Source organism: Cyprinodon tularosa, unplaced genomic scaffold (genome assembly GCF_016077235.1).
Source record: "Cyprinodon tularosa strain WSP-4 unplaced genomic scaffold, ASM1607723v1 ctg34, whole genome shotgun sequence".
In the NCBI taxonomy this organism is placed as follows: Eukaryota; Metazoa; Chordata; class Actinopteri; order Cyprinodontiformes; family Cyprinodontidae; genus Cyprinodon; species Cyprinodon tularosa.
In genome coordinates this window covers 2,068,140-2,081,183 of record NW_024039052.1, presented here as the reverse complement: position 1 = coordinate 2,081,183, position 13,044 = coordinate 2,068,140, and the positions used below count along the sequence as shown (strand labels likewise).

Here is a 13,044-nt window from a genome sequence, read left to right as displayed (position 1 = left end):
CAAGAAGAATGCATTTCTTTTTAATAAAAGTGTGTGTGGATCAATGTAGTATGGGTACTTTATCATTCTTAATGTCTTTGCTCTTATTCAGTTATTTTGCTCATAATTATGTTGCAGTCATTAAGTATTTATCAGAGCGCATAAAAGACAATTTCTCATGAATATTTTTGTCAGGAATCCAAAGGCGTCCAACAAGACATCGTATTAGTACCCCTGCTTTTTCAGTTTGAATATTTGTGCTATTTAGACATGATCTGATCAGTATTAAAAAACATCTTATTCCAGATAAGCATTTGCCTTATTTGGTACATTTAACAATTTAAGATTAATTAAGATCCATATAATACGTTTATATTGTGTTTTTTTTTTTTGATAACACACTGTATTTGAACATAATTACCAATACCTAAAGAGATTAGATGTATTCAATCACTGTTTTTTTTTTTTTTTTTTTTGGTGTTAAGCTTTCTAAGCTGCTGCTAAATCATTGCATGCTTGTAGACATTCTGACTTGAAACTTTCTATATAGATCTCCCCTTTGTCTGTTCTCTTATTCTACATGCCAGTGAATAGCAATGCACACAGATGAGGGATATCTGTTCACATAATCAGAGCAGAACAGTGACACAATCTAAATAAGTAGCCTGTATTTCCTGGAAAATTTACAAAAAGACCAGAGACTGCATTTGTTTTTTTACTTGTATAAGTAAAGGATAATAATAAATGAATAAGTCTGAGAGGTTAATGAGTTAGCACAGTCAGAACTGAAGTAACACCACCAGTTTTGTGCAGTTACTGTTTTGAATCTTACAATTTTTCTTTTTTGGTTCTCACTCTGCTGTGTCTATGGCCTAAAAAGTGTGAAATGGAAATGAGAATTTCCCCGCATATTCGACTGCTAAGGAATTCAAATGAAGCAATAAAGATGCTACTGAAGAGCAGAGTTTAAGGATTCTGACTTAATGACTTTCGCCTCAGGCATCGAGGTTCCATTTGTGTGTCCTTCCTGATACTTAGCCAGCATTCATTTAGCTACTGGACCATTTAATGAGCATTAGAAATGCTTCCAACTTTTTGGGTCACGACTCCTCTGGAATATCAGATACTGTAAATATCTCTCAAAAAAATCAAGTTTGATAAGCATCAAAACATCTTTACCATTAATACCATATTCTAGCTATTTTTTGTTGTTTTTTTCCCCAATTATGTAGCTTTGGCCCGGTAAGGGCCTTGATGACAGGCAAGGAGACATGCAGCAAAGGTCTGCGGGTCTGGATTGGGAGGCTTCTCTGCTACAATCCCACCTTGGTCCCTCTTTTTAAAATGTTTATAAGAATGGGGAACCTACGTTTTATTGAATTAGACCTTTTAAGACATTTCTTAATTTAAGGCTATTACATAAGAAGCATATATAGAGGCTGTCCACAAGTCAAAAAAGCTTTAGTGGAAGTAGAGGCATCAGTTAACTGAATTCTGCAATTTTTCCCAAGACTTGTTTTTATACAATATCAGCTGTTATATGAGAAATCTTTTTATGTTTGCAGCAATGTGTTTAATTAAAAAGAAAAGTAAAATTTCAGCCACAGGGGGACGACTTTATTTAATCCATTCCAAAGTTGTTGTTTTTTCCAAAACGTCAAAGTTTAAAAGGTCTTTGACACAGTTTCACATTCCGTATTCCCTCCAAACCTGAAAGAGTGAGAACAAAAAAATACAATAACCACTCATTTTATCTGCAAAAATGATTCTTTCTTAAAACAGCTGATAGTTTTTCACCTCAGAAGCTGCTCTGTGGACAATGGAGTGTCTGAGGGCCAGTTTGTCGATGTCTCTAGAGTATCCTCCGCCAATAACGGTAGCGACAGGAACACCTGCGCTCACCGCAGTCTTCATCACATAAAGATCCCTCTGGTAAAGCCCTAGAAGAAACTGTTATCAGTACGGCTCTTGGAGATCATCTGGTGACCAAACTCAGGTATGACGATCTTTAAAGGGGTCAAAAACTCTAAAATCTTTCCGATGAGTGGAGCACACACTTGAACACGCCAAAAAGTTGCTCTAACAAAAACACTATTGAGTGTGAAAATCATAACTGCAGGGTGAAAACCGAAGCAAACCTGTTTTAGATCTAACTGATGGACTTGAAAATGCGATCAGAGGAAACACGAAACATTTGTACTTTGCTGTTTAATGTTCCTACAGATCGGTGGAGCAGCCGATAGCAGAACATATACTGCAGCAAAGCTGCTCAATTCTAATGCTTATGGAAATCTCCAGAATGAGGGTTCGTATTCTTTATGGAATACAGAGAAACAGGTTGGCAGCTAGCAATGCTAAGTTACCAACATGAGATGCTAAAGGTGACCTTTGGAAATCTTTTGTTTGTTTTAAATGAGTCAAATCCTGTTTGACAGCAGCTGTTCTCTCATATGGTGGGAAGCTGTTTCTGTTCCAACAATAAATAAATAATTAATGACCTCTCATGGCAGGAAGGTATAGATAAAATAATTTGAACACTGTTTCTATATATTTTAATACTAATACAAAAACAGCCCCGAAAAGAAATATTGAGCTCTACTTATCAAAGTAAGCTAAGAAACCTGTTGGTTCAGGCTTTTTTTGCATTTAGCACATCAGAGTATTTTTCTATTGCAGTGAATTGGCGTTTGCAGCTGTTTATATGTAGAAGTTAGTGCCAGGTCAGCATCTGTCCACAGAGCTTATGGGGCTATTATTAAAGCTAATGGGTTTTATTACCCATATTAGCAAAAATCAAGAAAAGGATCAACTGCTTCAAAACAATTGCGACACTAAAACGACCATAACTTTTGCAATGTATAATGTGTAATTACTATTTTACACCCAGTGCAATAACTATATATATATATAAATAATTTTTACTCATGTAAACACCCTGTGCAACAACCCTGTGTAATACTCATAATATAAAAAAAAAATACATAGTCAATCAATCAATTGGCTTATAAGATGTGAGGCTACCTGAGATCATTTGCAACATCTCATCTTCTGATGCCCAAAACATTTTATTGCTGAGATGTAGAAAATTGGCTTATGTCTTTTGTGTTCTTCTGGAACATTTCAGGAGTGTGTAAAGGTATCTGAATGAAAGCGAGAAGAAAAACGTACCTTGGTCTGTTAGACGGAGTCTTCCGAGTTCATCCTCCCAATGTGGATCAACACCGGCGTCATACAGAACCAAGTCTGGACGAAAAGTCTGAAGCAGCCAGGGAAGGTGGTGTGCAACTGTTGATGACAGAATCAGAAATATGGTTTATTTAAACCATTAATAAATAAAATCAATACTGTATTTTAAAGTTACAATGTTTCTCTGCTTTTTAGTACAAGTTCACATTTTACATCACCACATAAACTTGCTGTAGAATTTAAGATACATAATTATGGTGTTTGTGAACTTGCCTGTGGAGAGATAGTCCTTATCCTCCATCCCATCGTCCACACTGATATCCAGGTCACTCTGTTGTTTGCGGATGGGAAAATTTTTCCCACAGTGCACCGAAAACGTAAATACGGAAGGCTCTTCTTTGAATATAAAGGCAGTGCCGTCACCCTGCAGGGCAAAAAACATAGAGGTTAGGGAAAAGTTGATGCTATAAAATGAAACTTAATGGTGGTATTGATGCAAAAAGGACTTAAACTTCACCTGATGCACATCCAAATCCACGATTAGAACTTTCCTTTTCCTTGGTGAACTGTCATTGATGTATTTGGCTGCTACTGCTAAGTCATTGAGGAGACAAAACCCTGAGCCGTAGCTGGGAAAAGCATGATGGGTTCCCCCTGCCGTGCTGCATGCCAGACCCCTCTGCAGAGCAACTTCAACAGCAAGAACAGTCCCACCTATCAGGAGACTCAGTGTGGTTAAGAGCATCTCTATAAAATATATGTAAGTAGTTGGGTCTATTGCACAACCGTTGTCCTTCTTACCCGTTTCATATCGACACCTCTGCACAATGCCCTCGCTCCAGGGGAATCCTGTCCTTCGCTGTTCTTGCTCATTTATTCTCCCATTTAAAAAGTTGTTCAGGTAATCCTCAGAGTGCACACCACTGAGCAAATCCTTCGATGCAATCTCTGGAATCCACACCTACTGTGGAGGACGGAGATGCAAATGAACAGAAAATTTCCCTAATTTTCCCATTCTGATTTTTATATCCCCTGAGCACTACCTTGTGTTAGCTCTACTAAAATCTGTAAAAACTCAAGGCATGTGAACATTTGCAAAGTATTGCTGTTATGTCAACTGTTACAGCTGCTTTTTGTATCTCTGCTTCCGTCTCCTTGAACCCCAGTCGGCCTCGGAAGATGGCCGCTCACACTGAGCCTGGTTCTGCTGGAGGTTTCTTCCTGTTAAAAGGGTTTTTTTCCTCTCCACTGTCGCTACATGCATGCTTTGTGTGAGGGATTGCATTCAAGTCAATGAGTCGATGCAATCAGGCGGTTTTCCTTAGATAGAAAACTTTGAATCAATTTGACTGGATGATCTGGGGACCCGTAAAGTGCCTTGAGATGACATGTTGTGAATTGGCGCCATAGAAATAAACTGAATTGAATTGAAATGTCGACTGTGTTTTCTTCAGCAGGCTATTTAGGCACTAGAATATGCCAGTTATTTAATAAAACCAGATGGAAGGTTAAAATATATAGTCCAACATAAGTGCATGTTCAAATTTTGGTGCCTGCCAATGTATGATCTGAGGCGTAGCCAGAAAATTTTTATAAGGGTGGCCAGGCAATAACCAATGTACACTGAGGGATGGCCGAAAGTGGACAGGCGCCAGAACCTCACGGTCAAGCCAAAGATAAGACAAACTATACTTTCCTACAGCCTTTGCCAAAAAAATAGACGCATATATTTAAACACCTGTGCTTTCTAGATAAAAGGTATAGTGGATAAAATACTTTCAGGTTTGAGCTCTGGGGCAAACATAATTTTTTTATTGTCATTACTTACCTACTTTTATCAATAATCATTCTGCATAAAATTGATATTTACAAGTACAAATATCTACATACATTGATTATTTAATATGTTTTTATTAAAATAGTTATTTATCTATGATTTCACTGAACACTCCTAGATGACTTGCAGAGACACATAATTTTCTCTTTACCCCATATAACACAAAATCTAGTTCTGAATCTTTAAAGTTAGTATATTGATGTTCATAATTAACCACAGTGTTTTTATTGTGAAGAAATTATACATGAAAAAATAGTGAGTAATATATGAAAAATTGAAATGAATATTCCACTTGAGAGTTTTACTGCTGCCACCATCTGTATTAGAAGGGGAAAAAATGTTGGCAAAGGGTGGCCATGGCCCCCCATCTAGCTCCGCCCCTGTGTATGATTAACATTAAAAGAGTTCATAAAAGATTTAATGTGGCCCTATACCAGTTTTTTATTTTTATTTTAGTTTAGATGTGTGTTATTCTATAGGCTTCCTGTTCCTTACAGGAAACTTTTCACTCTAAACTCAAACAGATGCACTATAAATAGTTAGGTACAATAAATAAGCATGAAAATTGGTGAGAAAAGCAGCCAGTCCCTTAGCAAAAAGTAGTATACTTGAAGTAAATTCTATTAAGAATACTGAAGTATAAGTTTAGAAAGTATACCCGAACAATGTACTTTTAGTGTACTTGAAGTATGCAACATTTAAGTTTACTAAAGTATACTTTAGTAAGCAGTAGTATAGTCAAGTACACTTGACTATACTATTGTTAAGTATATGAAATATAGTTTAGAATAAGTAAACTCTAAGTGCACTGCCTGATTTTAAGTATGAAATTAGTGCACTTTTAGTACATTTGAATAAACTACTTTTTGTTAAGAGGTGATAAAGACCTTTATAAGCCTGGACACCTGCATGTTAAGAATAAATTAACAAAAAGTAGTTTTCCTTGTAAAAAAAAAAAAAAAAAAAAGAAGAAGAGAGAGAGAGAGAGAGAGAGAGAGAGAGAGAGAGAGAAAGAGTTGTGGATGATTATAATAATAGTAATTATTATTATTGTTGTCACCTGTTCCTCTGTGATGACTTGGTCTTGCAGTAAAAAGTGTAAAACTCTTGGGAACTTTGCCATTGGGAACCTGTGGTTAGAGGGAAGCTCGCACACATACTTGCTGTGATGAATTACAGGCAGTGCGCTGGATTCGGATCTGATCTGAGGGGCAGACAGCAGTTAGACTTATAGGCTGGAACAGAAACATAACTCTTGCTTCACTGTTTTTGCAACAATCTGTAAATTATTCAATCAAATCTTTGGTTCTTACGAGCTCCGCGTGGAAAAATCTACCAGAGAAGAGAGCGACTCCAAAAAGCCCTCCGATTCTATTGCGACGTGTTTGGGAAAATATTATCTTCATGCAGGAACTTAAACCCACATAATACTAAATTATACTAAATTACATTTGCCCGTATAATTTTAATTTACTCTAGGTCATCGTACCTCTGCCAGTTTCTGATGGTCCCATTGGTCTTTCCATCATGCTTCCAACCATCTCCCAGTTCATATCTTTAACATCCAGATATTTTTCTGCAGCCTTCACTATTATTTTGATTTTTTCTGTTTTTTTTGTCGTCTGAGCAGTACAATTAATCACTTCCACCATGAAAAGAACAAAATTTGTCTTTTTAACAATTAGTGAGTCTTCATCAATTTTTGGAGATTTCTCTAGAGGTTTGAAATTTGCCGTGTGTTGAACTGTAGGTTTGGGTTTTTCTGACTGAGATGGGATCCTTTTTGCAGCTTCAGCATAAGTTATTCCAAGCTCAAATTTCATTTTTTTTATTTCTTCAGACCTTTTGCTTGCTTCACAGCCGCGATAAGCAGCAGTATGTTCTCCACCACAATTACAGCATTTTATTTTAGCTTCTTTTCCACATTTACCATATTCATGTTCTCCTGCACACCTTCCACACCTCTGTTTCCCTTTACAAACTGCTGCAATGTGTCCGAATTTTTGACATTTGAAACATCTCAATGGTGGTGGATTGTAGATTTTGACATTGTAACTGATGTAACCGATGAATACTTTGCTTGGTAATTGCTCTTCCTCGAATTTAATTAGTACAGATAAACTGTCAGATCTTTCTCCGTTTCTTGTTGTTTTTAACCGTTTTACTTCTTTTACTTTTGCACCGCTTATGTTTTCCAGAATCTCTTTTTCAGAAATTTTCAGAGGAACTCCTCCAATGACTCCCCTGCTGATCTTTTTGTTCTCCATTAGGCTGCACTGAACTCTTATCCCGTCAATTTTGTTAATACGTATTGCTTTGCCTTGCTGGGCGCTGTCTCTGCAGTTAATTAGCAGGTCTCCACTGTACAGAATTCTGGCACCTCTGACTTCTCCAACAAGTTTATTGATGCATTTCTGATCGTGAATAAAAGACACTTACCTAACAAGGCATTTTTCTTCTTCTTTTTTTATGGCGGTTGGCAAGCAACTTATTGATGTACATTACCGCCATCTACCGGTATGGAGTGTGGATAATTCTCCCACAAAAGAAAAAAAAATAATAATAAATAAATAAATGAAATAAAATAAAAAAGATGATTTTTTTTTTCTATTTACTGTTCTTAAGGTATCTTTCTCGCTGCAGCCATCTTAAGCCACGGAGTATAAATAACCCTATAGCAGGGGTGTTCGAGTCCAGTCCTCAAGAGCTACTATCCTGCAACTTTTTGATGAAACCATTTTTAACACACCTGAATCAAATGAGTGGCTCGTTACCACACCTCTGCTGAGCTAAATGAGGGGATTGAGGCTTTAGATTCAGGTGTGCTAGAGAAGAGAAGCATCTAAAAGTTACAGGATGGTAGCTCTTCAGGACTGGACTTGAGCACCCCTGCCCTATAGCTTTGTGTTGTGATGCTTTGTCGCCCTCTACTGTCTATTATTCATCACTACAGAAGTCGTTCAGTATTACATTTGTAGACGCATTTTTTTCACGTATTAAAAATGTTTTGGTTTAGGTGTAGTTCCCCAAAATTATGCTTAAAAGCATTGTTTCATTATACTTTGCTTAAGTAAAAATCAGAGGTAGCCATATATGAAATGTCGCGAGTATTTGGTGACAAGGAGTACTGTGTAAACAATGGTATTTCAATGAATGTTACAAAGCTGTTAAGTATATGAAATTCTGTGCAAATTGTGAAATTTAAAAGATTGAGGTTTAAAAAGGGATCAATACAAATAACTAATATAATTACGAAAAACTTTTCAAAATGAAATGGCCTCAACATGAACCTGATGAAACCCATATTTACAGTTTGTAATATAAATATGTAAAGTACCTCCAGTGACAGTTCATACTGTTTACTCTGTAGTCAGTAGACATCCAGTTGCACGGCAGGCTAAGCGGGTAGAAGTAATATTAATTAAAAAGAAAAATCAAATCTTGTCTAGAAACATAAATATTCATTTTTTAAAAACTTAATTATGTGTGTCTGGCACATGTTTGTTTAAAACAATCTGGTTATTCATTATTGAACCTAGGCTGAAAGAGTAAGTGAAAATATTAAGAGCAGCAATGTCATGATTACTGCTCTAGTAGCTGGCCTAATTGCTCATTTCTTTCACCTGTCTAACTCTGCCCGGTTTCCAATTACCACTCATCTAATCCACCTGCTCCTGCTTCTTTATATACGACATAGTCCCAACTATTGGGGACAGATCATTAAGGTTAACATCATTGCTGAGTCTCTAGTTCATGTCCTCGTTCTCAGAGGCCAGTGATGACATAGGTTTTTAGTTTTGTCTTAGAGTTCCTGATCATGTCCTGTCTCTTATCCACTGAGCGTGCCCTGTTCCTGTTTTGACTCAGTGTAAGGAGGTAGATTTAAAGTAGTATAGCTTTTCCCTGATATCACGCCTTGTTCTGCCTCTCAACTACTGAGCGTGTCTGTTCCCATCTGAACGTTCTGCATGAACTCTCTCATGGGCTCTTGAAATCCTGAACCTGCCTGAATGATCTATGGATTCCTGGAACCTTGGATCTGTCTGTTCCTGTTCTGATTCGATCCCTGACCTGTCTCGGACTCATGCATGTTCTCTGGGGTTGCAGCATGGGACACTCTTTGCGGCTGCAGCCGCATTTTCTTAGCAGCCCACCGGCTGGATCCTTCCTCGTTAAATGGAGATGGACTGAACTGTTAAACCAGGTAAGTGACTCACATGGATAATCATCTTCCAGAGTTGTCAGTTATGGTTGGTGCCCAGCCGCAGCCTCTTGTACCACGCGCCCACAGCCAGCTCCACTTCTGTATATTTTAAATAAATGTTTTGAATTATTCCACTGTCCGGCCTTGAATTCTGGGTCCTCTGTCCTGCCTTCCGAAAAGCAATGCTATATTTCAATATTACTAAAGGAAGAATAAAAAGTATGATGCGGTCCTTAAATTATTTTTTCATGATAGTTATGTAACTGAATAATGTAATTAAAACCTAACAGCCTCTGGATTTAGGTTGATCAGTTTGAGTTTTTTTTTTTTTTTTTGCCTAATTAAAATAATTCCCTGGTTTATTTTTGTTTAATAAAAGAAGTCAAATATTTTACTGCTAATATTAATTGAATTTTTTTTCTGTGGGGAGGTGACAAGTGCAAAACAAATTTGTCAATAGCTGAAGTATCTCAAGTGGTACAAAGAAAGATAAGGAATAAAAAACGCCCAACTGAATCCTATTTGCAGAACATCTACTGACTATTTAAGAAATGCTTTGAATGAAAAACAGCACAACAGTGTAGATATTAAATAACTTCAGAACATCGTCTTAACAGTACATGTACTACATTTTATTCAGGAGTATATAAGTAAAGAGGGGGTTAGATACAAATGCGCAAAAAAATTCCACTTTGTTTTTTTCTTAACAGAAAACCCTTTTTTCTAATTTAAAAATTTTTTTTCCTTCTCTTTCACTATCATGTTCATTTATTTGGTCTATCGTATGATTAGTTAGTGAGAACATGCAAACTCCATGAAAAAAGACCCTGGAATCAAACCCAGGACTTTCTTGCTGCAAGGCAGCAGTGCTACAAACTGTGCCACCATGCAGCTCTTACTTTTACTTATACATTTTTGATTTGTCTTTTGAGGGCCAGCAAATCTCTGTGTTTTTGTTCCTCAGGTATTTGTCTATTCTCTGTCATCCTGTGTGCTGAGACCGCCTGCTCAGGTCCCTGGTTCATATCAGATGGGAACTCATGCAGTGTAGATAAGATAAACTGTACAGCCTTCATTGTTTTCACTTTGAGTCCATTTTAAATTCCTCCTTCCTATGATGATTCATATGCAGAGTGATTTCAATAAAGCCAGACAGAGTTAAAGACTTCTATGGAAGTTAGTTACATTGATTATTCAATTAAGTATTTCATACCCTGCTTTTGAGGCAAGCAATCATAAAAGCTTGTTTTACACTCGGATTTCTCAGATTTCAAGCCGTGACAAATCGCTCATCCCTCTTGATGTATAGACAGGTATGAAGAAACCTGTGCTTCCTTAAATTCACTGAGCTTCCTTTCTTATTTTTCTGTCTGTACCCAGAGTGTCTCTGCCTTCATGACTTTGCACTTCAGCATCCACTTTATTCAATATGAAAGATGCTGTTAAGTAATCGAATACTAAAATCTCATGAAACACCAAAGCATGATTCTTGCTTTTGTGTCTGGGTTCACTTCTCCTTCCCCCTGTTTTACGTTTCTGGCAGGTAGCTCAAGGCACTGTCTGGCTTACTGTCGTCTCCGGGGATCTTCCGTGTGTGTGTGTGTGTGGGTCTGATGAGCTTGGGAGAGCGGGATTAGCTTAACCCCCACTGGGGGAAAGCGTATGTACTCACAGTTAGATAAGAGAGCGGGGAAAAAAAAAAAAGCAAGTGTGCTGGCCCCAGGTGCAGAGGAGAAATCTATGCATAATAGAGAAAGGAGATTAGAAAGCTAAATTCAATTACTGATTCCTGCTCTTTTAAAAGGCGTTTCAAATATAAAGAGAGATGAAGGAGGCAGCACTCGCTTCACAAATAGAGGTTTCCAATTAATTTTGACACAGCAATTGTGCAGCTTTGAAGAAATGTTGAAGGTTATATTAATTTATCAACACCTAGGCTCTTTACTCTGCTCTTTGTTTTTTCCTGCAAATCCTCTTTTCCAATAAGTCCTGTGAACTTTGTCTTCATTAAAGATCTTGCTAAACATACTTTGTGCTCTTTAATTTTATATTCTTCCAGGGACAAAGGCTGACAGAATATTAACAATCTAAAATGAGGTGCTCATTAAAGCAATCAAGCGGAAGGATTTTAGCTAAACAATACAATTTTGGAAATTGCATTTTTATCTTATGTTTCAAATCTAGCAAATTAAAGTGGATCAATTTTGTTCAGAAGGTTGCATTCACTCATGGAGTTTTGGTTTAAATCTTGCTTTAACTATTTTAGGAGAAGCCCTGATGTGTACTAGGCAGTTTTTTCTTTTTTATCAAAAAGGCTTTTTCTCTTGAGGGCATTTGGATTTAATTTATGGGGGCCGCTGACATTTTTTGTCACTTTGACTTTGACACAGGGAGCCCTTTTTGATCTTCATCCTCTCAGTTAATGGTAATCAAAAAATGTGGACAGTGACTCAAACGTTTCATGTTTCAAATTCATGATACACTTGAGATTGCGGTTCCACAAATGCTTTGATTATTTATAACAGTTTGATTCTGACAAAATTTGGTGTTCCAAATACTCAGCGATCCTGACAGCAAAACTGATTTTAAAACGGATAAATCTTACTAACATGAAGCTTCTGACTGGTGCCTGTTTCCAGCAATACATTCAAGAGAGGTGGGGTAAACCTAGGAGGAGCTATCAGTCTGCCAAATTGTGCAAAAAAAGATTCAAAATAAACTCTGGCCGCAAAAAATTTGCATCATATTTGTTTTTACATTTTAATCTGTAAAATAAAACATAAAAAAAATTTAGTGTATTAGGATCAGAGTTGTGTTCTGTAGATTGCTTTAGGGCAGCTGTTTGTAAAGCAGCGCTGCATCTCATTCACTGCCATCACAACAAAGAAGCTGACAGCTGTTGAGTGTTGATCTAATATTATTTCTTTTCAGTATGCAAAATAAATCAGCTTTATTTTTTTTTTATTGGTTCTTCAAAGCTGCGCCCCTCCACCCCAATAAAACCTGTCATTTGATACATCCCATTGAAGGCTGTAAAAGCTAATGAAGTCTGTGTATTTGTCTTGTATCATGTATCTTATACACTGGATTGATTTTTATCTAAAATGCACACTGTGTATTTAACCACATGAATAGCTGTGTCACTTCTAAATAATACCGCCAAGCTGGCAGGTATTTTCATGCTCCAGAAAGCAGCATGTTTGCCGTCTCAGTGCAGAATGGTATTGGGTGGTGTAATGTTTGCTTCAGACATTGAATTTGATCATACCTGTCAATTACACAACATCACAATCTCAACGTCAAGCCCACAAACCCCTCAGTCGTCCTCACCCTCCACCTCACGGCACTGAGCGGAAGGAATTTGCGAGGCCTGGCAGAGCATGTTGCAGCAGGTAAGGACAGGGGCTGTTGTTGGAGGGAATTAATATGTAGCTGCTCTTGGTGTGTGACTGTGACTGCCTCATTCCTCAGAGGCAATCCCTCAGTCACATTGATTTTTTTTCTCCCTCACGTCTCTTTCCTCCTATAAGAAGAGACAAACAAGAGAGTCAGACTGTGTGCGCTACCCTGTAATTTCCACTCACTGTAGATGGTGTTTACATCTCTTCATTCATGAGCGCTGGAAATTATATCCTCTTTACTCTCTGTTATCCCTCATTGTTTGCGAATATCTGACAGATTACTTTGCCCTATTGTATCTCTGTCATGGGCTGTCAAGAGGGATGAGACACCCTTGTGTTAAATGATGCTGTAACCACTTCTTCCTCTAGAGGGGTTTTTATTAAATACTTTAAAATAATTCAGACAGATACAGTAAATGCTTCCAACAAAGCCCTGC

The 13,044-nt window shown here is 37.3% G+C and overlaps 1 protein-coding gene across 1 annotated transcript; it reads right to left on the bottom strand.

Moving 5' to 3' along the window:
* Positions 1–1,584: 1,584 nt before the first annotated feature.
* hdac12 (histone deacetylase 12) lies at positions 1,585–12,670 on the bottom strand. Its single transcript, XM_038294377.1, has 9 exons — positions 12,549–12,670; positions 6,316–6,415; positions 6,063–6,206; positions 3,967–4,126; positions 3,683–3,879; positions 3,439–3,589; positions 3,148–3,264; positions 1,777–1,919; positions 1,585–1,689 (listed from the first exon to the last, which is right to left on the bottom strand). The coding sequence occupies exons 1-9, from the start codon at positions 12,668–12,670 to the stop codon at positions 1,666–1,668; spliced, it is 1,158 nt and encodes a 385-aa protein (XP_038150305.1). The 3' UTR covers positions 1,585–1,665.
* Between the last annotated feature and the right edge of the window lie 374 nt (positions 12,671–13,044).

What these genes read in the sequence shown, in the direction of transcription:
- hdac12 (XM_038294377.1), bottom strand. Translation starts at nt 12,670, where the DNA reads ATGAGGCAGTCACAGTCACACACCAAGAGCAGCTACATATTAATTCCC. An exon ending in GAGGTGTCGATATGAAACGG is followed by an intron (nt 3,880 to 3,966) that starts GTAAGAAGGACA and finishes GTCTCCTGATAG; the next exon opens with GTGGGACTGTTCTTGCTGTT. An exon ending in TGGATTTGGATGTGCATCAG is followed by an intron (nt 3,590 to 3,682) that starts GTGAAGTTTAAG and finishes TTTGCCCTGCAG; the next exon opens with GGTGACGGCACTGCCTTTAT.